Below are 21,681 nucleotides of genomic sequence, written 5' to 3' on the forward strand. Positions count from 1 at the left end.
CATATATGAGCACGTGTTCGTGAGCTTTCGTGGGTGAGCGTGATTTTCGCGTGGAATTATAGTGTTTACAAAGATCAAATACTTTATTCCAATCTGGAAAAATGCTCTACCATATCAAACTTGTGTTGTAAAAGTCTCAAATTAATATGCTGTCAATGAAGCCAAAATAGATCAAATTCTTGTGAGTTACAGTCTGCAATATTATACAGGTATATATTTTTTCGCAATAACACTCTCTTTAGAGAACGCTGTTCAATTAAACATTCAAACTACGGTTCACAACACTAAGAGCTGCTTCCACACTCTCTCCATCGACAAGATACTGAAAAACAATCCTTTTCCCGCCACACGATGGTTGTTGAGGGTCAGATGGAACCACAAGGATATAATGAGAGTACAATAAGGGTGATATGGGTTTTCCATTGACTAGAACGCCATGTAATGTTACAGGTTGGCTAATATCAACAGATACTTTAACAGGTTGACTGATCATGTAGAAATACTCATTTACGCCATTCTTTGTACTTTGTCGAGGTTTTAATGTTGAATTGTAATTACGATCGGGTGAACAGACACTTAAATTTAATGATGAATAATTGGAAGAATCGATCTCAGCCATAACGACACATTGATCACTGACATTGACGATTGGACCTTGATTAAGAGTGACACTTGCATCAAAGAAGGAATAACCATAGCTCTCGTACCCAGGACTTCGCTCACTTACAATCCCCAGGGTATCAGTAAATCGTACCATATGGACAGCGGAGTTTTTCAGGAGAACTTCATATAAAGGTAGAGTGGAAGCTTGGGCTTCAAGAAGAGCGTTCATTTGTTTTATATTTGTACCCACAAGTATAGCGTATTCATAGCTTTGAGACGATGGATTAACACCATGATTGAACCATACTGTAGCATACCGTGACTTACTAACCGATTTACCATTCTCTGTTCGCGACCGTTGTTCATTAATTTCAACATTAACTGACCGACCATGAGGGATATAGTAACCATTACCTAATGTATCCATTATTGTACCTGGTCCTTGCACCGTTTTTGTGAGATTTTTATAAAGAAAGTTCATTTCACCATTTATAAATATCGCTGATATTTCACTCAAGTATTCATTTTGAAGTAAGGTTGTTTGGGTAAGGTATGGTTCACTGTTTTTTGTTGTGATCTCATCACCAAGACAGACGATCAATGAGTCGAAGAAAAAAATTGATTTGTTGAAAAAAAATCCAATTTCCCGTCTTCCAAACATGTCTTCCTCTCCAATCTCCTTGTGGCGATGAAATTTCATTGTAAATACTCCATTTGCTAATTTTTCGTCTTCACCGGTCAAAACAACACCTCCAACGAAGGTGGAGTTTTGATAAAATCTTGAGAAACCACGAGAAAACATTTCATCAAGACTAAAGTTTATTGCCGTTGTGCCTGGAACTCGAGTCCAGTCCCATCCGCGACTGACGTCATATGCCGCCAAACTTGCTTCGTCATTTGAAATCTGCAATGCACCATGGGATTGAAACATTCCGTAAACATTCTCATAAGATGAACTTTCAAAATTCCAAACATGTTGACTGAAGCCTTTAATGGTGACGACCCATTCTCGACGACGATGAATAGAGAATGCAGCAAAATTATGGACCCAGTGACCTGAAGGAGGCTCAGATGCAATGATTCTTGCATTCTTTAGTTGTCTATGTAGAGACTCGAGGATTTGCAGTGAACCTGAACATGAATGAATATGATTTAGTTCGTTGAAAAAACATAAAGATGAGGTTTGTGTAGTGATATAAATAGATATTTAAGAGAAATGTATTGATATTATGTGTCTTAATGGTTGTAATAGAGAGGAAAATGATAAGGAACAAGAAGGCATGTGGTGGTATGGAGAGATATCACGAGACATGTAGTGATATAGAGAGATATCACGAGACATGTAGTGACATTGAGAGATATCACGAGACATGTAGTGATATAGAGAGATATCTTGAGACATGTAGTGATATGGAGAGATATCACGAGACATGTAGTGATATAGAGAGATATCTCGAGACATGTAGTGATATAGAGAGATATCACGAGACATGTAGTGATATAGAGAGATATCTCGAGACATGTAGTGCCACAGAGAGATATCACGAGACATGTAGTGATATAGAGAGATATCTCGAGACATGTAGTGACATAGAGAGATATCACGAGACATGTAGTGATATAGAGAGATATCACGAGACATATAGTGATATAGAGAGATATCACGAGACATGTATTGATATAGAGAGATATCACGAGACATGTAGTGATATAGAGAGATATCACGAGACATGTATTGATATGAAGTGAAAAACAGATGTGGTTCGACACAAAACATGCATAGATAAGAAGAGACTATTGGTAGGGATACAATGAGAAACATGAGGAGATAAAAAGGAACATGTAAGGATATAAGATGAAATAGAGAAGTATAAAGATATTCAAAGAAAAAATTAAGTTGAATAACTAAATTAAACAATTCAAAGGAAATTTAGAACTCACCGATAGTTGAGCTGTAGGAAACTCTCATGACAAAAGCACTTTGTAAATAAGACAGAACTTTTGGGTTCTCTGGATCGTATAAACGAACAAAATATCTTAGCAACTCCGTATCGTTACCAGGCAACACAGCCTCAAGTTGACCATTTGGGCTGAGATAACGTGGTTTTATAGTGAGAAAAGCGTACGCTGGTAACATCGTAACAAGTGTTGCTTTAAAATATCCAGGAAATCGTCCGGAGATCGAGTTGGGAAGAGAATATTTTGGCGCCATTTTGATATAAGCCATCAAACTACGCCTAATGTTCATCTTTGAGTTGCTATCGAGTGAAAAGGATGTTCCCTGAAGATAATAGTAAACTGTTGAGGATTTAATGAGAGCTTCAGGACAATACGCAGGTCCATAGATACACAAATGATGAAAACACGACCCGTCAGGTTTAAATGTTGGTAATAAAGCTGGATGAGATAAAAGAACATTGTTGCACCATCTTACATAAGCAAACATATCACGAATTTTTTCTCTTTTTTCTTTAATATTCCTTTCTGGATTCATCAATATAGTCTGTAAACGATATACCATTGTTGTGCGAAGTTTATCCGCCGTCGTTCCAGTATATTCAAATTTTTTTTGGTAAATCTCATTAAAGTCGTTGTGCCATTTCATTATTTTAACAATCTTGTCCAACATCCCTTCATTGAGCAAAGCATTTTTTAATAAAAACATTGAGTTCATATAACCGTCACCAACATTGTTCAATGCGTGATCTAATGATCCCATAGCGCTCCCCTCGGCCCATCCTTGATCTGTGATGTACCTTATTAATAATAATATTGTGTCCAATTTCTTTCGATTTAGATTTCGTAAGCACCTTCTCAAATCACTTTGCGTTAAAGGTATCTTGTATTTCTTCAACTCAAGATAAAGTAATTTAGAATATTGTAAATCAAAATTCACGATTCTTTTCACGGCAAACTCTCTTCTTCCTAAACTGTTGATGTTGGCAAGTTCTCTTGAGATGGAATGATGAATATTGTTTAAATTCGCGGTGAAGAAATATTCCAGGGTGAGTGGAAAGAGAATATAAAAACTGACGTTTCCCATTTTTTTATTTCTTCCCTTATCGAGAAGAAAATGACCAAACTGAGAGCGTTTCATGAACAACGGAGAGCCAGTAATAATGCCGTCTTTACTCATGGTTACATTTATGATCTTTAAATAACGTTTTGCATTCTGCAGTCCATCGACAATAATATGCTTCCATCTTTCTAAAACATTCCCTCTGTACTGACTCACTGAAACGTTTTGGTCTGCAAACCAGTTTACAAAACGTTTATGAATTAGGTGTATTTCAGACAACAAATTTAATTCTTTGGATGTCAAAGGTGAAGTTTTATTAACCTCTGGTGGTCTCCTCGTGCTCCATCGATACGTTTGTTGCCAAGTTTGTTTTATTGTGTATATACTACCGTTGATTGGTGGAACAATTTTATCACGTGACTGATAGGCGATATGCTCTGCAAAACAGAGCAAGTCCATGAAGAGAACACGTGATGTTATGGATGTTGGTGGAGCGGTAATGATAACCTCATCATAACCATCATGTTTCGTCACGTGTTTTGTCTCCTTAATTGCAACCCAGGCTCCACGCCATCCCGTGAAGCTGAGAGAAAATTGAAGGTCAATGTAACTTTTCCATTGTCCATGAGCCTGACAGTCATATTGCCCAGCGAGCTTTCGTTACGATATATCCAAACTTTGACACCAGAGTGACTACCCGTGACACGCCGACCAAGTGAAAGTTTTAATTCATCCCCAGGTTCCCAGCGCCAAAGAAGCGAATGGTAGCCATCTTTGTAATGCTTATTTGAAATCATTAAACGAGATGTATTAGGAAACGTAAAGTAATCTAACTCTGACGATGTTTCAAACGATAAAACATCTGGTATTTTTATCTGCTCAGCAACATCTTGAAAATAAAACAATCGTCATGAGCTCAAAAACAAGTCCTCGGTGTGTTAGCGCTTAGTGGTTTAAAGGTCGTGGTTGCGCGCGCAGCCTTTCTAAAGTTGGTTACAGGAGTACAGGGCAGTGACCACATAAAAATTGTTGTAAAGTATGGTGTGGCATCAGAATAGCACAAGAACATACTATATGTATGGGAAAGCGCTGGATTTTACCAACGAATAACCAACCACCCGCTGTTCTGCAGTACTTATTTTATTCCACGTCAAAAACGATAAACGAAAAGATTTGCAGAATAGTACCAACAGAAATATAACAAAATCATATAAATTATCTCATTGCCATAACACGCAGTCTAAAATACACAAAAACTGACAACCCAAGACTCACAAAAATAATAATATAGATTACTAGTATAAGAAATGTATAGAATTATCTTGTTTCAATACCTAAAATACAGAATTTTCCTTTGTTGAATAAAAACTTACCTTAATAATGTGTTAGCAGGCATATCAAAACGTTTATCAAAAAATATTTTAGCGATATTTTTATTATCTTTTATGATGTAACAAAGGATTACTCAAGTCTGTCTTTGACATGCAAAAATACGAGCGTGACGATGAATCTTACACTTGCGAACTTTTAAATTTCCCGTAAATAATTTTAAAACGTCAGATACTCACGTTTTTCATGTTGAACCTTTACAGCCAAAACAAAAAGATAAATTCTCACTCCTGCCACAAGAAAAAAACACAACCACATCAGCAGCGCCTGCAATAATAAATTACGAAAATAAATACCAAGGAAATTTTCACCATCTTCTACAGTTTATTAAAGTTGATTTAATTTAAAATTTAGTGACGTGAGTGATTCTCTATTATAAAATGAATGTCATATCGGTGTTTAAGTATTTATCAAATAAAGTTCACTTACTGAATAACTGGAAATCATTGTTTACTGGGAGAAATACTCAAAATGACAACAGGAGATTATGGTACTCTAATTACAAAATAAATGTTCAAGACGAAAGTGCAACGCGTATCAAACAAAACTAAGATCAAATATCAAGCTATAAATATATATATAAATATATATATCTTTCAACACTTTGCAAGAGCAAGTCAATTTGTGTGGGGAGGGAGGGGTGAGATTGCGATGATTTGGTCTAATAGAAACGTTGTTCTATTATGAAACAAAAATTGTGTTATTCAAATAATGTTTTCTTCAAACAAAACTTTCAAAATGACAGTGAATTTTTTAAAACAGTTTATATACATCACTTTTCATTCTCAAAAGTCAAGATATTGTAGTTTTTGTAATGTCCGCTTTACGAAACTTTCTACCTCATTATTCATAACGAGAATTTGAAATAGCAGGTATATTTGCTGATATGTTACTTCACTCAAGCAGAGCCCCCTTCATTGTGAGTTATAGGTATAAAAAAATGCCATAATAAGGTTGTTTAAGATTTTTCAGCAACTCATCATGCAAAATGACTTAGAAAGTTGTATAAATCAGTGATTACAATAACTTTAATATCATGTGAATGTAAAGAGATTTGCATTAACTGTTTCACAAAGTACAAAATGTTTTGTTGAATAAAAATACAATTTAAATAGTAAAATTTTCTTTTATATGCCTCTTACGTAGTCTTAGTATAATCTTCCTCAGTAATTCTTGAAAAATTCTACTCTGGAGCAATTGGTTTTAGTTTTAATAAGATTTAATATTTTTTATTTGAGTAATTTGTCTCACAAGTAAAACAATTCTTAAGAACAATAACTCCAACAAAAAATGGATTCAGTGTAGAAAAATAAAGTAAGGTTGCTAATCTTAAATTCATAATACTTCCATAACAAAGCCATGGATTAAAAATTTTAAAAGAGTAAAATTTTACCAATCAGGTGGCAGTAGTAATTTATTGTGTAACTGTCCCCCGCTGAACTGAATGTAACTTGTTTCAAACTGGAGTAACAATATGGATGAACCATTATGAAGAGTGGCATAGCAAACTCGAAAACGTGGAAGGAAGGTTCACATATTTATATATTCATGTTCTGCCATATGTAGTTTCTTTCAAATCAGCTATTTTCTACAGATTAAGACAGGAATATATGAATTTGTGCCCACCCCCTCCCCCCACAATTAACAAGTTTGCTACATCACTGACACTGACCAAGAAAACAAATTTTGAAAGCTACTGCACTCTTTCAATCTAAGGTGCACGGGACTACAGGATTATTTAAATGTACCAACTGGCAGCCACTGATTTAAATATAAACATCTAAATACTTTATTTATTTGGTAAAGGTGCATTATCTTCAAGATGAGTTTCTTTCCTGAATATTAGTTTATATGTTCCATCATTGTTACGAACACCTTGAACAATTAAACTTTTCATAACTTTTTCAGCTTCAACTGCTGTCCTTAAGAGCTCTTCAATTCTCTCTTGGTCGGTTTCATTAATATTTTGTTTATAATCTTCGCGTATTTTCTTTTTTGCTGCCTCCAACATCATCTCATCATCTTTGAAGACTTCACGACAAACTCTGTGCAAGTTTCTATAACTCCATATTACCTAAAATACGTGGCAATGAAAAATCAATTAACTTCTGGTTAAAAACTACTTTAAGTGAACTGTCTTAATGTCTAATGAAATTTAGCAGTAAATATAACAAGTTTCGTAATACTAAAAACACATAAAAGTAAACAAGTTAGGATAGGTATTAAAGACAATACAGAAAGGTTTGAGGTGCAGAACGGTTCTTTTTATGTCGACTGTTGACTTGTACCAAAATTGAATTTGTGAATTGCACGCGAGCCAATGTTGTTAGAATCTTTTGCTTTTTCCATAACAAGCGTGACAGTTAACTCTGTATTATATTCCTCTTACCTTATTTCGTAAACAAGTCATGGCAAATGGTAAGTTTCTACTAAAAGCAGATGAAAGAAAAGCACTTTTCACCCATGATTTTACTTCTAAATTTTAAATTCTCGCGGGCTCACGCAGCTAGGTCAGTGAAGGTTCAAAATTATCCCGAGGGGAGGGGGGACGGAAAAGGATTTATATATTTAATGATTAGCATTTATGAAAAAAATTTTTTTTGGAAAAACTTTAATTTCACAAGAATAACACACCTAAATGATAATAGCACGGCTAAATAATAAATTATAAAGAAAATACGTATAATATTGATGCGACAAAAAACAAGTCGTCCATGTTTTTAGTATTCCAGTTTATAATTCTGTTTTTGCAGGTGTTTCTTCTTCTCCACCCTCATCTTCAGGTCCACCTTCATCTTCAGGTCCACCCTCATCTTCTGGTCCACCTTCACCCTCCTCATCTTCAGGTCCACCTTCACCCTCTTCATCTTCAGGTCCACCTTCACCCTCTTCATCCTCAGGTGCACCTTCACCCTCCTCATCTTCAGGTCCAGGTTCACCCTCTTCATCTCCTTCAGCATCTTTGCCACTCATTTCTTTGCCTCCCGATTCAATAAATTTAGTAAGATCTTCTAAAGTCCGACCTCCAGTGTAGTCAACAATCTGAATGCATGAATTGGTTTAGAACATTTTGAATTTTCTCATGAACAACCAAAAGTCAAAAACAGAACTATTTTTACAGATATATTACCTCATCTGAATCTTTAGGGAAATATTTTAAAGTTGGAAAACTATCAACTTGAACTTCCTCGATCTCATTCTTTGTTGCGTCCATTTTTGCAATCACAATACTTTCATCATCTTTAAACTTTTCTCCAAGTTTATCCCATATGGGCGCGAGTTGTTTACAATGACCACACCAAGGTGCATCTTTATACATTAGAATACAAAACATTTAACTTACAGTATGTTTAAATAACTTTAAGTAGTACAGTCACACTTACAGAATTCAACGAACACATTTTTCTCCTTATCCAAGGCAACTTTTTGGAAGTTCTTCCCAACAAGAACTTTCACAGGGTTTTTGTCCCAGTCTTCAGGAATGTCTTCAGACATTCTATGTGGCTAAGAAAAATACTTCAAAAATTAATATTGCTTCAAGCAAACCAAGTTTCACCAAGTTCATTTTCTATTCCTTACCTTTAAATTTCCATCAATGAAATCTTTAGCAAACTTCCTTAGATTATCTGCAGAGAGTTGTTCAAAATCTGGTTTAAATTTAGCCATATCCTGTTCAGTCATGTTGATTATACGAACAGTTGGAACATCATCTTGCGTAAGACCAAAGAATTCTGACACTCGACTGTTATCTTCAACATCAACATCGATATACACAAATAAGATTTGTCCTTTAAATTCTTTGGCAACTTCATTGAAATAATCAAGGGTTTCTTTGAAATTGTCAGCACTCTTTTTAATGAACAGCAACATGTGAACTTTAATGTCGCCACCAAAGATTTTGGGTGCACTTTCATCCGTAAATTCCATCACTAACGGCATTTTGTTGGCTTGAACAAATGCTGAGATCGCTTCAGATTCATATTCACCACTATAGACAACATCACCATCGTCAAACTGAAATGATTTGAAATGATAAAAGTTTCAGGTATATAAAACAACCGCAAAATAACAAACAGGGAAGAATTTGCTGAATCATTTAATGTCTTTATGAACAAAGGTAATATCTTCTTCTCAGAATTTCAGCCTTGAGAAAAAATCCTTCGTGATCAAACCAAAGGTAACAATAAATATAGCATTGCTACAAATGCTTTAAAATTTTACATAAACATTGTTGCAACCAAATTATTCAGATGGTAACTTTGCCCCACCCCCGTAGAAAACAAAAAGTAGCAATATTACGAGTGCATGGAATAAAACTAAACTAAAACAGACCTTTTTCGATAGCAAAATGCCATCTCCCTCAATCTTATATTCGGCAGCAATCTCAGGACTTGATACAAGACCAAATTCTACATCATCTATCTCATCAGCAGCTGCTATGTAAGACTTGGCAGCATCTGATTCAACGTCAGCAAAGAATCCCAAAGCAGCAACCTCTTTGCCTTCAAGAAATTCTTTTACATCTTCACTTGATGCTAAAGTTTTAGCAGGGGGGCCTGTCTTCTTTAACAACCAGCTAACAATATCATTTGCTTGTCGTCCGCCTAAAATAAGCAAAAAATATAACATAAATTTCTGTCATTTGCAATGAACAATGTTTCAAAAAATCTTCTTTATGTTTCATCTTTTTCAAATGAAGGAAACATGTAATGTGCATTGTTGATTGATGAAGTTTGTTCATTAAACTGTTTTGTAATCCTTTTCAAAGACTTTATATAACTTGGAGTCACAAATATTTAAAATAATTAAATGATAATTTGTCTCAGCAATTCTAACAGGAAGTTACATATAGATCAATAGAAATATCTAGCCACAGGAAACCAATTTCTTCTAAAACTATTGTTTTACATATCATTATTTAGACTTAAGAAAACTAGAATAATATCAATTAGAGATATTGTGTTTTCAATAAGGAGATAAACAATTGTAAAAATACCGATTTTCAATCATTCTATCTTACAGCAAATAAATTTGAATAATTAAAACATCTGAACCAAGGACAGTTGTGCTTACGTGTTCTTTAACGAAGTGATGATTCACTCCAGCTTATAAGTTGTTTTAAAACGTAATTTGCCCAAAAATTTCACAAGAAAACAATGAAACGAAGTAAATTAATACATTATAAGCAGAAGACAATAACAACGGTTGCTCAATTTCATGGGTTATTTGCTCATACAGGAAAATCCACGTGGTATTTAAAAAAACTACAACATTACCTCCATATTCTGAGGGTTTTCCACCTTTAAAGAACTTGATTGTTGGATATCCTTGAACTTGATATTTCGTAGCCAAATCTGTGTGAACGGTCGCATCAACTTTCGCCAATTTTATGTCCGATTCTTTCTCCTTTAACTGACCAGCTGCACTGGCGTATTCTGGTGCCAAAGCTTTGCAGTGACCACACCACGGTGCATCTGAAAGAAAGGAAAAAAATGTTAATCAAAACATGTCATACATGTGATACCAAAACTAACACTTACAGAATTCCACCAAAATGTTACTATGTTTGGCTATTGCAGCATCAAAGTTAGCTTTCGTCAAAACTAATACATTTTCTTCCTCGGTAATCTCTTCCTCACCACACACAAAACCAATTAAGGCTACTATTAATACTGCATACACCTTCATTTTATTTTACGAACTAAGAACAAGAACTACAGATGTTTGTACACAACGAAAATACTCAAAAGAAACAACCCTCTTTCTCACTCCTTAGGTTAATTAATTGAAAATAAACCTATCGTACGCATGCGTTGTTTAGAGCAGATCGTGGTTCATTGTGATTGGTCAATGAATCCAGAAGGTCAAAGACATTGGTCAAAGACCTTTCAAAGTGACACGTAGTGATTTTCAAAACAACAACAATCATTAGTTAAAAACTGAAGTAGAAAAAAGGAATGATATAAAGTTCAACCAGACTACAATTCAAACATTTACATTAAGTAACCACTACTTGAATGCTGTTCTTTTATAGTTTTATAGATGCATTAAGATGTTGTTCTTGGCAGTCTGAGAAGGGAAGGGACACGAAGCTATTGCATATTAATTTATGCATATATAACGCATATATTTGCATGATAATTACAACTTTTAAGTCTTTGTATATACGGTATATGATATATTCAGCATCCCCAGACAAAACATCTTTATAAATCAATATTTTGTTTGACTTTCGAAGTCTCATCATTATCAACAATCTCTGTGATGGTTTGTAATGATAATTTTTCATTAATGATGTATTCTGGACCGGATCGATATCAACAAATATTTTTGTGGATGTTGAATGATAAGCTGACCTCTAATTAGGAAAATAGAAACTACGTACAATAAACAGAGAATAATCGCCTTAGGTTAAACATGGATAACGAGATAAGAGCAATCATAAATGACAAAATCTCGACATTAATTCCTGTCAAATATTTTACCCGATGATAAATCCGGGATACAAATACTGCATCAGATTTGCAAATTTATCTGTAAATTTTAAGGCGAGAAGTTTTATTTATTTCTTAAAAATTATCAGAACGGGAAGGATTACATGAACACGTCTATTATCACGAGATGGTTGAAACATACTCATACGAGATCAAAAGAAGACAAAAAAATAAATGGTTATATGTAATAGCAGTCGAGAGGGAATTGTCACCGCGCTATGCGTGACAAAAATTGCATATAGATCATACTACATAAATCGATTCCATAAAAAACCTAAACCGATTTCTGCGCCCCCTATGCTTGAATGTAAAACATGCGGTCAGAAAACGTGCACAAACAGGAAGGATAACGCGTTAATAAATCTTTATAACATAAAATAGCAAAAAATTTGTGGTTGAACTTGAAATAAACTTTTAAACTTTTCCATGATCCATTAAAAACTTCAATATAATACAGTAAATTGAATGGCATTTAGTTAATATTTGTTCATGAAGTGCATGTTTTCGCAACACAAGGATCATTTTTCAGGTACATAAATGAAACTCATTCTTCAGTGGTGAAATAAGATTTGGGAAAATTTTATCATCAATCATCTTACATTAGAGATATTCCCGCACTCAGATATTGACGTGATGCACATCAGTTTTTTGCAAAAGTTTATTATTATGCAATAAAATGATTATAATTCATTTTTCAATAATGTCTCTAACACAGATCATGAATCTAAAATATTTTGTTTGTTTTGTAGTAAGGCATTGCTGAGTTATCTCCCACTGATTTTTCACATTATCATAATAATTCATGCATACGTAGGAAACACTGCCACGTAGGAACCGTAGGAAACACTGTTCATTATTGAGTTTAAACACAATCCTTTAACTAACAAGATTTTTTAACGAGATTTGTGAAATATAAAGTTTAATAAAGGTACGTTACAAGTTAAGATATATTTTGGTGAATTTCTTAAATTTCTAGTTTCTTTTGTCTTTCTTTAAAATCAATTAAAGAATAAAATCACACAACGGTTAATTGTCGTCTGTGATGTCCAAGATGAAATATAAAATACAAATTCTCCTTGACTTATGTTCATCAAATACAATAAAGTTCTTTTTGTCTCTCAATAGTTGTAAATTGTGCTAACTTCATGTTGTATTTCTACACTAAATTATTGATGTAATGTCTATGTTTATGTTGTTCATTAAATTAACATTCACAGGTAAATTTAAACTTCACGATGGAAATTGTTTTTCGTTATGGCACTTAAAGTTTATGGAGAAATAATAATTAAATAAAGGTATGTTGTTCGCAACAACGATAATAGTTGCCTACCTTTGGTAAATATATAATATATATGTAACAATTTACACAAAGTTTCCGGCGACAGTCTGTTACGATGGAATGGGACGAGTTATCGTTTGTTTATACAATTTAGCCAACTAAGTAAATTTATTGGGCCGCTTAGGTAGCAACTGGTATTCAATGTAGGTATGAAATTTATTATTGAGGTGAAAGCTGTATTAGTCAATCAAATTTTGAACTCACATGGCTAATAGGAAACACATAAAAAAGAGAAAAAGAAGAGAAGTATTAAATAGACAATCGTGTATTCATGTATTCAAGTATTATAAATACTATTGTAATTTAAGTGTTTTAATAATTATTTGCATTTTTGCCATTTCACAAATAAATACAACGAAATCAAATATGCTACAACTTTACAAGTATTTGATGCAGTTCTTGTTCAGAAAACCACAAAAATCTCAAAGATTCTCGTGATTTGTATACAATATTTTTTTTCATTATTTACGAAACGCGAGATGCATGTACAAAAACAAATCCTACAATTGTTGCGAAAAAGGCCATCACATGAAAGAAAGCAAAAAACTAATGAGAATAAATGACCTAACATTTCTCTCGTGATCCGTGGAGATAAAATATGATATATTTTGTTTCGTGCAGACTGCAAACTTTGATCGAGCAAATCATTAAACGACAGTTACGACGCGCACATCTGCATTCATATGTGGCCAACAAATAGTTCGTTCGTTAAAAAAGGCATCCGTCGTAGAAGCCGACAACTGGCAACCACAGTAGACTCGCTTTTATGAATTTTATGTTTTTACAGTGATTTTCATCATAAAATTGCTTGCCAAATATGCGAAAAACACATATACTTTTTTCTCACTCTTTCTCAAGGGGGGAGTGAAAAATTGTGAGATTTTCTGAAAAGCAGTCAATTTCGGTAAATCTCAGCAGTAAGGGAACAAACCTCCATTTTTTTGACGTCAGTCGATAATTAAAGCCGCGTTAGAGAGATAGCCGCTTCAGTTATTATAGAACTCAGTGGATTTACATCCAGACACGCGTGTGTAGTGGTTCCAGATTCTGAAAATTGATTGACTACACACGCGTGTCTGGGTGTAAGAATTGGCTTAAAAAAATTATTAGGGTTTTCTATTGCAGGTAATAAAAATTGCAGTTCAATGGGTGGTGCGGCCTCGCAAATTAATTAGAAACTCTCGCAGTTTGCACTCCAGCAGTGCTTAATTTCCTATTGAGTTGTAAGAACACTTGTGACAGTTTGGGAGACTCTCGCACTCCGTGCTCGTGCTTGCCAGGCAATTTCTCGTTTCTCACAAACTTTCCCGTGTGTTTCTAAAACTCTATAGAAACTAGGAAAATGTTTTCTATTTCTTGAATAAACTTGAATGAATATTAATTTCTGTACTGCAAAGATATTTTTACACATTTTATTTACAAACCTTTTTAAAGTTCAATTTCCCTCAAAAAATCATGATAATCGTTATAAGGCAACGTTGTTGAATGACCTTAAAAAACGATGGTGTGTTTATGGAATTGTACTTAATCATGTTTTGATCCCAGCTGTTCAAACTTATCTGGAAAATAATATTTTAAATGAGTATGATGAATTAAAGAAATTTCATAATATTCACGTTCAAAAGGTTCACAACTTTCCTTCACCAAAATATTCTCACGATCTACATAATAAAAATATCAACAAGAATGAACAAAGTTAAAGAAGAGCTGTAACTATGAACTATTTACATATCTATAATTAAAGTAATCTGCTATGTTATCATAGAATATATGTTATCCTTGAATAATATGTTATATGAAATATATGTTATTCTTCAATATTCACAGGTATACATATACTTTATGATGGAGATGTTCTTTGGTTTTATCACTGTTATGTTTGCTTTCCTTTGGCTTTGCAAAACAATCATGAAAAAGTTCAATGAAGAAGAAAAAATGTAAGTTGTCTTAATTTCAATTTTATATCACATCATTTTCTCTTCCAAACTGCTGTAATGCAAATCTTAATGTTTTTGGTTTATCGTTTTATCTATAAATGAACAATTTGAACTCAAACATATTATCGCATTTGCACTAATACCTGCTTAAAATATGATTTAAATGGATTAAATTTAATGATATAGTACAACAATACCCCTCAAAAATTTATGATGATCGTTATAGAACAACGTTAAATGATGATGAAAAACGATGGTGTGTTTATGGAATTGTACTCAGTCATGTTTTTATCCCAGCTGTTCGACCTTACCTGGAAAATAATATTTTAAATGAGTATGATGGATTAAAGAAATCTCATAATATTCATGTTCAAAAGATTCACAACTTTCCTTCACCAAAATATTCCCACGATCTACATTATAAAAATATCAACAATAATGAAACAAAGGATAAGAAGAAATTTAACTATGAAGTTAAGTCACATGTCGACTTTGGAAAACTTTTCCTTCCAAACTACATGGCAAAGTTCAACAGTTACGACTGTTGTGACGCATCAGCAGTGCTTAATTTACTAGAAAGGTTCCCAATTTCCGAAAACCTGGTCCAGAATGCGGCAAAAATTGTTAGAGAAAATAGAAATTCTTGGGCTCACTGCAAATTTAATGAATGGAACGAAACAGATTTTCATCAGAAAATAGAAAATATGAAGCAACTTGTGAAGCAATTGAGTTTAGGAACTGAAGAAAAAGGAGTCATGAATGATTTAAATTATTGGAAAGATCAAGGTATATTTATAATTATTATATCATTGTGTTGATTTTCTTGAATAATCTACAGAGTGTATGTAACATAAAAATAGCTTTTGAAGCTTTAATAAAATATATCCTGCTAATATCGGTCTTTCACAAAGACATAAATTTTGAATTTCAATTTATTCTCCATCATTTACATTTTAAATTTGTTTTACAGCTTTGACATTGTGGACAAACAACCGTGCTTCATGCGAAGATTTAAAAGAACACATTAACAGTCTTTCAAATGAAATTGAGGAAATGAAATTCGAAAATGAAGATTGCAAAAAGTTATTGCGAGAGACGCTTAACAAGTTTTCGCAATTCATGAAAGAAATTTTGCAGATTAAAAGAAGTGTAGATGGAGTTGAAGATAACAAAAAGAAACAAACGAAAAAGTTGATGAACTTGAAGATAAACAAAAAGAAACAAACGAAAAAGTTAATGAACTTGAAGACAAACAAAAACAAACAAACGAAAAAGTTGATGAACTTAAAGATAAACAGAAAGAAACAGACGACACAGTTCAACAAATTTTACAAATTCTACAACAATCAACAAAACCTCAAAGACCCATTGCAATAAACCAGCCTCTGGGTGAACAAAATGACATACAATACAAATTAAAGAGAAGGCAAAAACGATGGGAGCAACTTCAATGGTCGACTGCAGTAAACCAGCCTCACCCAAGCACAAAGCATGGTATGAAGCTTTGTCTAATTACAATAAATGAAATGTTGTTAAAGTTTTTTTTAGTGCAGATAAATTTTACCTAAATGCATACATTATTATAATTATTATATGATCGAGTCCCTTTCGAGAAAACATAAGAAAATGGGGTGTAATAAAAGAGCGGAAGTAGAAAAACAAAGGTGAATTACATCTTATGTAGAGGACATAATCTTATAGAGATCAATGATTGCAAAGTAGTGGTAGGTAAAAATGTAGTCAGACAGCACAAAATCATTTGTGGTGTGCGGGATAGATATAGTTATAGTTATATAGTTATAATTATAGTTATAGTTATAGTTATAGTTATAGTTATATAGATATAGTTATAGTTATAGTTATAGTTATAGTTATAGATATAGTTATAGTTATATAGTTATAGTTATAGTTATAGTTATATAGTTATAGTTATAGTTATAGTTTTATAGTTATAGTTATAGTTATAGTTATAGTTATAGTTATAGTTATAGTTATATAGATATAGTTATAGTTATAGTTATAGTTATAGTTATAGTTATAGTTATAGTTATAGTTATAGTTATAGTTATAGTTATAGTTATAGTTATAGTTATAGTTATAGTTATATAATTATAGTTATAGTTATATAGTTATATAGTTATAGTTATATAGTTATAGTTATGTAGTTATATAGTTATAGTTATAGTTATATAGTTATAGTTATAGTTATAGTTATATAGTTATAGTTATAGTTATAGTTATAGTTATAGTTATAGTTATAGTTATAGTTATAGTTATAGTTATAGTTATATAATTACAGTTATAGTTATATAGTTATAGTTATGTAGTTATATAGTTATAGTTATATAGTTATAGTTATAGTTATAGTTATAGTTATAGTTATAGTTATAGTTATAGTTATAGTTATAGTTATAGTTATAGTTATATAATTATAGTTATAGTTATATAGTTATATAGTTATATAGTTATAGTTATGTAGTTATATAGTTATAGTTATAGTTATATAGTTATAGTTATATAGTTATATAGTTATAGTTATAGTTATAGTTATAGTTATAGTTATAGTTATAGTTATAGTTATAGTTATAGTTATAGTTATAGTTATAGTTATAGTTATAGTTATATAGTTATAGTTATATAGTTATAGTTATATAAGTATAGTCATAGTTATAGTTATAGTTATAGTTATAGTTATAGTTATAGTTATAGTTATAGTTATAGTTATAGTTATAGTTATAGTTATAGTTATAGTTATAGTTATAGTTATATAATTATAGTTATATTTATATAGTTATAGTTATGTAGTTATATAGTTATAGTTATAGTTATATAGTTATAGTTATATAGTTATAGTTATAGTTATAGTTATAGTTATAGTTATAGTTATAGTTATAGTTATAGTTATAGTTATAGTTATAGTTATAGTTATAGTTATAGTTATAGTTATAGTTATAGTTATAGTTATAGTTATAGTTATAGTTATAGTTATAGTTATAGTTATATAGTTATAGTTATATAGTTATAGTTATAGTTATAGTTATAGTTATAGTTATAGTTATAGTTATAGTTATAGTTATAGTTATAGTTATAGTTATAGTTATAGTTATATAGTTATAGTTATATAGTTATAGTTATAGTTATAGTTATAGTTATAGTTATAGTTATAGTTATAGTTATAGTTATAGTTATAGTTATAGTTATAGTTATAGTTATAGTTATAGTTATATAGTTATAGTTATAGTTATAGTTATATAGTTATAGTTATATAGTTATAGTTATAGTTATAGTTATAGTTATATAGTTATAGTTATATATATAGTTATAGTTATAGTTATATAGTTATAGTTATAGTTATATAGTTATAGTTATAGTTATATAGTTATAGTTATAGTTATATAGTTATAGTTATAGTTATAGTTATAGTTATAGTTATAGTTATAGTTATAGTTATAGTTATAGTTATATAATTATAGTTATAGTTATATAGTTATATAGTTATAGTTATATAGTTATAGTTATAGTTATATAGTTATAGTTATAGTTTTATAGTTATATTGGCGACGAAGATGTAGATGAATTTGAAAAAGAAACAGAGCTGTGTGCTGCCAATTCAGCAGAGTTGAGACAGACACTAGAATGTCAAGATAAGCTTTTCATTGAGAGAAAAAGTAGATAAGGAGACTTAATGATGGAATAAAGAAGTGCCTGCTTGTAATACTTTGCAACACTTTGACGCTTCAAGACAAGAGATGTCTTGTCAATTTTGAATGTGATCTACTATACCCGTCAATGGGTTGTCACGGTTCGAATGCATGGTACAAACGAATATAAAAGAACCTTAATGTTTTTCGCAAACTCGTTCATTAGGCGATTAATTTTATCAAGAAAAATATTTTAAAACCAAAAATCCTCAAAAGTGAGAAAATCCCTATGTTTATATTATAGCTACAAATTCAACTCGAGATGTCGGGATAGTTAAGATCCCGAAATTGGAAACTTTTTAATGCTGATTACAAACATGCGCTGTACGTAGTTTATGTACAATCTTAGCAAGGTGACATTTACCTTGCCGTGCATTGTGAGAACATAAGTCATTCTTCTGTACTTTATTATTTTCAACTCAGCCCCTAAATGTAAAACTTTTATGTCATTCTCAGAATTGCAGTTGCAAAAGTGGAAATACTTGGGTGAATCAACAAAACATAGAAACCTTTTGTTGAAATTGTGTGATCACAAAGACGAGATCAAACTTCTGGGCGATGTACGTGTAATTTTCTCAAGTGATTTCTGCATCGGCGAAGGAAGTAATGGCTCCCGTGTTTATCTTGGACTGACAAAGGATGGTTACGGTAAAGCAGTGAAACGTATACTTCGAGAAAACTGGATCAGGTATGCACATCAAGAAAAGAAAATTTTAAATGAATTCAACGTAAAGAAGTCAAAATATGTCGTAAATTATTCCTCCTTTGAAGAGAGTACAGGAGCGGACTATGTTTATTTAATATTAGACTTATGCGAAGAATCATTGGAGAGTTTTGTCAAGTCTTCTACTTTGAATGATCTTCAAAAAGTTCTCCCTAAGATTCTCAGACAAATTTTACAAGGATTAGCTGATCTTCATAGCGGCCCACGTCCTATACTTCATAGGGATTTAAAGCCTTCCAATATTCTCCGTGACTCAAACGGCAATTTTATGTTAGCTGACTTTGGCATTAGTCGAATATTGGCAGTTGGCGCCCAAACATATAGAAGCATTTCTAACGTAGGAACTTTGCATTGGATTGCTCCAGAATCATATAATGAAGGCGAAGACTCAGTTGATGAAGCACGTTACAAAAAAGAGTCTGATGTATATGTAAGTGTAGAAATGATACCATTTCGAAATTATGTATAAATTCACTTTTGTGACATATTGTTCTCTATCATTTTAGAATGCGGGAATGGTGGCTTATTATGTTGCAACAAAAGGGAGACATCCTTTTGGAATTATACGTTATAGAGTGCCCAATATGCTAAATGGAAACCTTGTTGGCTTGGACGAAATCAAAGATGAAGCACTGAAAGATCTTCTGTCGTGGATGTTAAAACGACAACCAGAAGACAGGCCATCAGCCAATGAGGCATTGAAACACCCATTTCTTATGTCAGATGACGAGAAATTTGACTTATTATGTAAAGTTGGAAGCCAACAGCCGATAAAGAGAAACAATCCCAACTCAATTGCTGTTCAACAATTGAATAGCGAATTCTCAGATTGGAAAAGTCAAATGGATAGTGATGTGTATGATTATTTTACAACGAGCGTGAGGAAGGGAAAGATTCTTGATTATGGATCTTCTTGGACAGAATGCTTAAGACTTATTCGATATGTTGGCCAACATTGGTACGATCCACCACGGCCAAGACCACAACCAGAACCATTTTATAAGATTGGCGATCCCAAGAACTATTTTCTCAAAACATTCCCCAATCTCCCTGTTCGTGTGCACGCAGCTGTCAGGTCAGATGATGAATTGAAAAACAATCAAGAACTTAAGAACGTTTTCAACTTTAATCTTTCAAAGATGTAAAGTAAAAAAACATCAAAACATCGATCGTTTTGAAAGGCAGAGTATCCAAGAAAAATTTATTAAATGATTTTTTAAGCATATATATTTCAGTAGTTTTGCAAACATTATAACTGAGGTTGTTCATATAGCGTGCTTAATAATGAGGGAGCATACTCATAAAATTAAAGTTTTTCTGCTAATTAAAATGCGCAAATGTTGGCGGATATTGAGTTGTATAGATTACTAGATATGTTTCTTCCGTTGAAAAGATACCTTCCCAAACTGTTGATCTACTACTTGACACTACCGTCAATGACGACACCTGTCGTTGATACTTTTTTCTTATATTTTTTGCGCTTTTTAATTTCAGAAAACTATAGCAAAATAAAAACTAGCTTTCATTCACTTTTTAAGAATTTATGGTAATGCTTAGAAAATTGTTTTTAGATGATTGTTGAGAATTGAGACCATGTTTATTATTCAATGAAAAAGTTTTATTCAAACTATTAAAATTGAATATTACTTTTATAAGTTTGGAAATGATTTTTCCCACAAATCGGAAACAAGTATATCTGTTGACTACTGTCAAAATAATTTGAGTACATTGCAATAAACGTTTATCTCACTTAACTATTTTATGAACTGTCATATATGAGTGACGTTTTCATTATATAAAAACCTTAGTATGAGAAACCGTCGCCCCCCTTTTCCGGCACTAGTATTTGTACTATAAGGGCTGTTCACATGAGCCGGGATTCAGCGAGGCGTGAAATGATTTTAAGTCAATGAAAGGAGTAAAAACTTTAAGCGCAAAACTTACAACCTTTTCTCACAAGCGTCATATGTCATATTAGTACAAATCAGGCTAAATTATTTGTTTTCATTTTAAAGCTTTTGTAAATTTGCAATGTCAGAGCATAGAGAAATTGCTCAAATAAGTCTTTTTCTGTGAAATATTTAATCTTTTCCATTTGCCAAAATGACTTAACGCTTCGCCGAATCCTGGCTACCGGGCTCATGTGAACAGCCCCTAAGTGTATAAGTAAGACAAAAGTCGTGGAAACTTGACTAGACATTTAACATGACACCACGTGAAAATAGTGTCGTTTTCTTGGTGCATTTGTGTGAAATAAGAAAGACACTTTTCTCCCTTTTAAATGTTAATTCTTTACAAATATGCCTTTTATTTATTTCCTTCGTTAACTTGAGTTATCAACTTTTACTGAGATATTTTGTCAAATAAAAGTTACTGTCTTAAAGCTCAATCTTTCGTGAAGGGATAAACCTTTCAGTTGCGCAAACAATATTTTTATAACGATATCTTTAATACTCAGACATTAGTCAAAAACCA

At 32.2% G+C, this 21,681-nt stretch overlaps 4 protein-coding genes across 5 annotated transcripts; 1 reads left to right on the forward strand and 3 right to left on the reverse strand.

The window, feature by feature from the left end:
• Positions 1 to 56: 56 nt before the first annotated feature.
• Positions 57 to 20,665, reverse strand: LOC124447734 (chondroitin sulfate ABC exolyase-like). Of its 2 annotated transcripts, XM_046998720.1 has the most exons (5): positions 20,653 to 20,665; positions 5,441 to 5,506; positions 5,191 to 5,278; positions 2,545 to 4,511; positions 57 to 1,734 (listed from the first exon to the last, which is right to left on the reverse strand). In XM_046998720.1, exons 4-5 carry the CDS (start codon positions 4,079 to 4,081, stop codon positions 257 to 259), a joined length of 3,015 nt encoding a protein of 1,004 aa, XP_046854676.1. In that variant the 5' UTR covers positions 4,082 to 4,511; positions 5,191 to 5,278; positions 5,441 to 5,506; positions 20,653 to 20,665; the 3' UTR covers positions 57 to 256. The 2 variants fall into 2 exon arrangements, with proteins under 2 accessions (XP_046854676.1, XP_046854677.1); XM_046998721.1 differs by lacking the exons at positions 5,191 to 5,278; positions 5,441 to 5,506; positions 20,653 to 20,665 and adding an exon at positions 4,957 to 4,972.
• On the reverse strand, positions 6,777 to 7,518 carry LOC124447763 (complex III assembly factor LYRM7-like). Its single transcript, XM_046998764.1, has 2 exons — positions 7,401 to 7,518; positions 6,777 to 7,085 (listed from the first exon to the last, which is right to left on the reverse strand). The coding sequence occupies exons 1-2, from the start codon at positions 7,419 to 7,421 to the stop codon at positions 6,801 to 6,803; spliced, it is 306 nt and encodes a 101-aa protein (XP_046854720.1). The 5' UTR covers positions 7,422 to 7,518; the 3' UTR covers positions 6,777 to 6,800.
• LOC124447749 (protein disulfide-isomerase 2-like) lies at positions 7,598 to 10,852 on the reverse strand. The gene is made up of 7 exons (XM_046998752.1): positions 10,552 to 10,852; positions 10,288 to 10,485; positions 9,344 to 9,615; positions 8,591 to 9,025; positions 8,395 to 8,515; positions 8,142 to 8,320; positions 7,598 to 8,053 (listed from the first exon to the last, which is right to left on the reverse strand). Exons 1-7 carry the CDS (start codon positions 10,697 to 10,699, stop codon positions 7,745 to 7,747), a joined length of 1,662 nt encoding a protein of 553 aa, XP_046854708.1. The 5' UTR covers positions 10,700 to 10,852; the 3' UTR covers positions 7,598 to 7,744.
• On the forward strand, positions 14,434 to 20,960 carry LOC124447737 (probable serine/threonine-protein kinase ireA). Its single transcript, XM_046998734.1, has 7 exons — positions 14,434 to 14,469; positions 14,672 to 14,781; positions 15,008 to 15,567; positions 15,752 to 16,071; positions 16,164 to 16,275; positions 18,939 to 19,636; positions 19,713 to 20,960. Exons 2-7 carry the CDS (start codon positions 14,687 to 14,689, stop codon positions 20,349 to 20,351), a joined length of 2,424 nt encoding a protein of 807 aa, XP_046854690.1. The 5' UTR covers positions 14,434 to 14,469; positions 14,672 to 14,686; the 3' UTR covers positions 20,352 to 20,960.
• The last annotated feature ends 721 nt before the right edge of the window (positions 20,961 to 21,681 follow it).

Source organism: Xenia sp. Carnegie-2017, unplaced genomic scaffold, assembly GCF_021976095.1.
Source record: "Xenia sp. Carnegie-2017 unplaced genomic scaffold, XeniaSp_v1 HiC_scaffold_23, whole genome shotgun sequence".
Taxonomy (NCBI): Eukaryota; Metazoa; Cnidaria; class Anthozoa; order Malacalcyonacea; family Xeniidae; genus Xenia; species Xenia sp. Carnegie-2017.

What these genes read in the sequence shown, in the direction of transcription:
- LOC124447763 (XM_046998764.1), bottom strand. Translation starts at nt 7,421, where the DNA reads ATGACTTGTTTACGAAATAAG. An exon ending in TGACTTGTTTACGAAATAAG is followed by an intron (nt 7,086 to 7,400) that starts GTAAGAGGAATA and finishes CACGTATTTTAG; the next exon opens with GTAATATGGAGTTATAGAAA.
- LOC124447734 (XM_046998720.1), bottom strand. Translation starts at nt 4,081, where the DNA reads ATGGACTTGCTCTGTTTTGCAGAGCATATCGCCTATCAGTCACGTGAT. An exon ending in TTCCTACAGCTCAACTATCG is followed by an intron (nt 1,735 to 2,544) that starts GTGAGTTCTAAA and finishes ATTCATGTTCAG; the next exon opens with GTTCACTGCAAATCCTCGAG.
- LOC124447737 (XM_046998734.1), top strand. Translation starts at nt 14,687, where the DNA reads ATGATGGAGATGTTCTTTGGTTTTATCACTGTTATGTTTGCTTTCCTT. An exon ending in TTCAATGAAGAAGAAAAAAT is followed by an intron (nt 14,782 to 15,007) that starts GTAAGTTGTCTT and finishes TGATCGTTATAG; the next exon opens with AACAACGTTAAATGATGATG. An exon ending in AAAAGTTGATGAACTTAAAG is followed by an intron (nt 16,072 to 16,163) that starts ATAAACAGAAAG and finishes GCAATAAACCAG; the next exon opens with CCTCTGGGTGAACAAAATGA.
- LOC124447749 (XM_046998752.1), bottom strand. Translation starts at nt 10,699, where the DNA reads ATGAAGGTGTATGCAGTATTAATAGTAGCCTTAATTGGTTTTGTGTGT. An exon ending in AAAACCCTCAGAATATGGAG is followed by an intron (nt 9,616 to 10,287) that starts GTAATGTTGTAG and finishes TGCTTATTTTAG; the next exon opens with GCGGACGACAAGCAAATGAT. An exon ending in TCATTGATGGAAATTTAAAG is followed by an intron (nt 8,516 to 8,590) that starts GTAAGGAATAGA and finishes TATTTTTCTTAG; the next exon opens with CCACATAGAATGTCTGAAGA.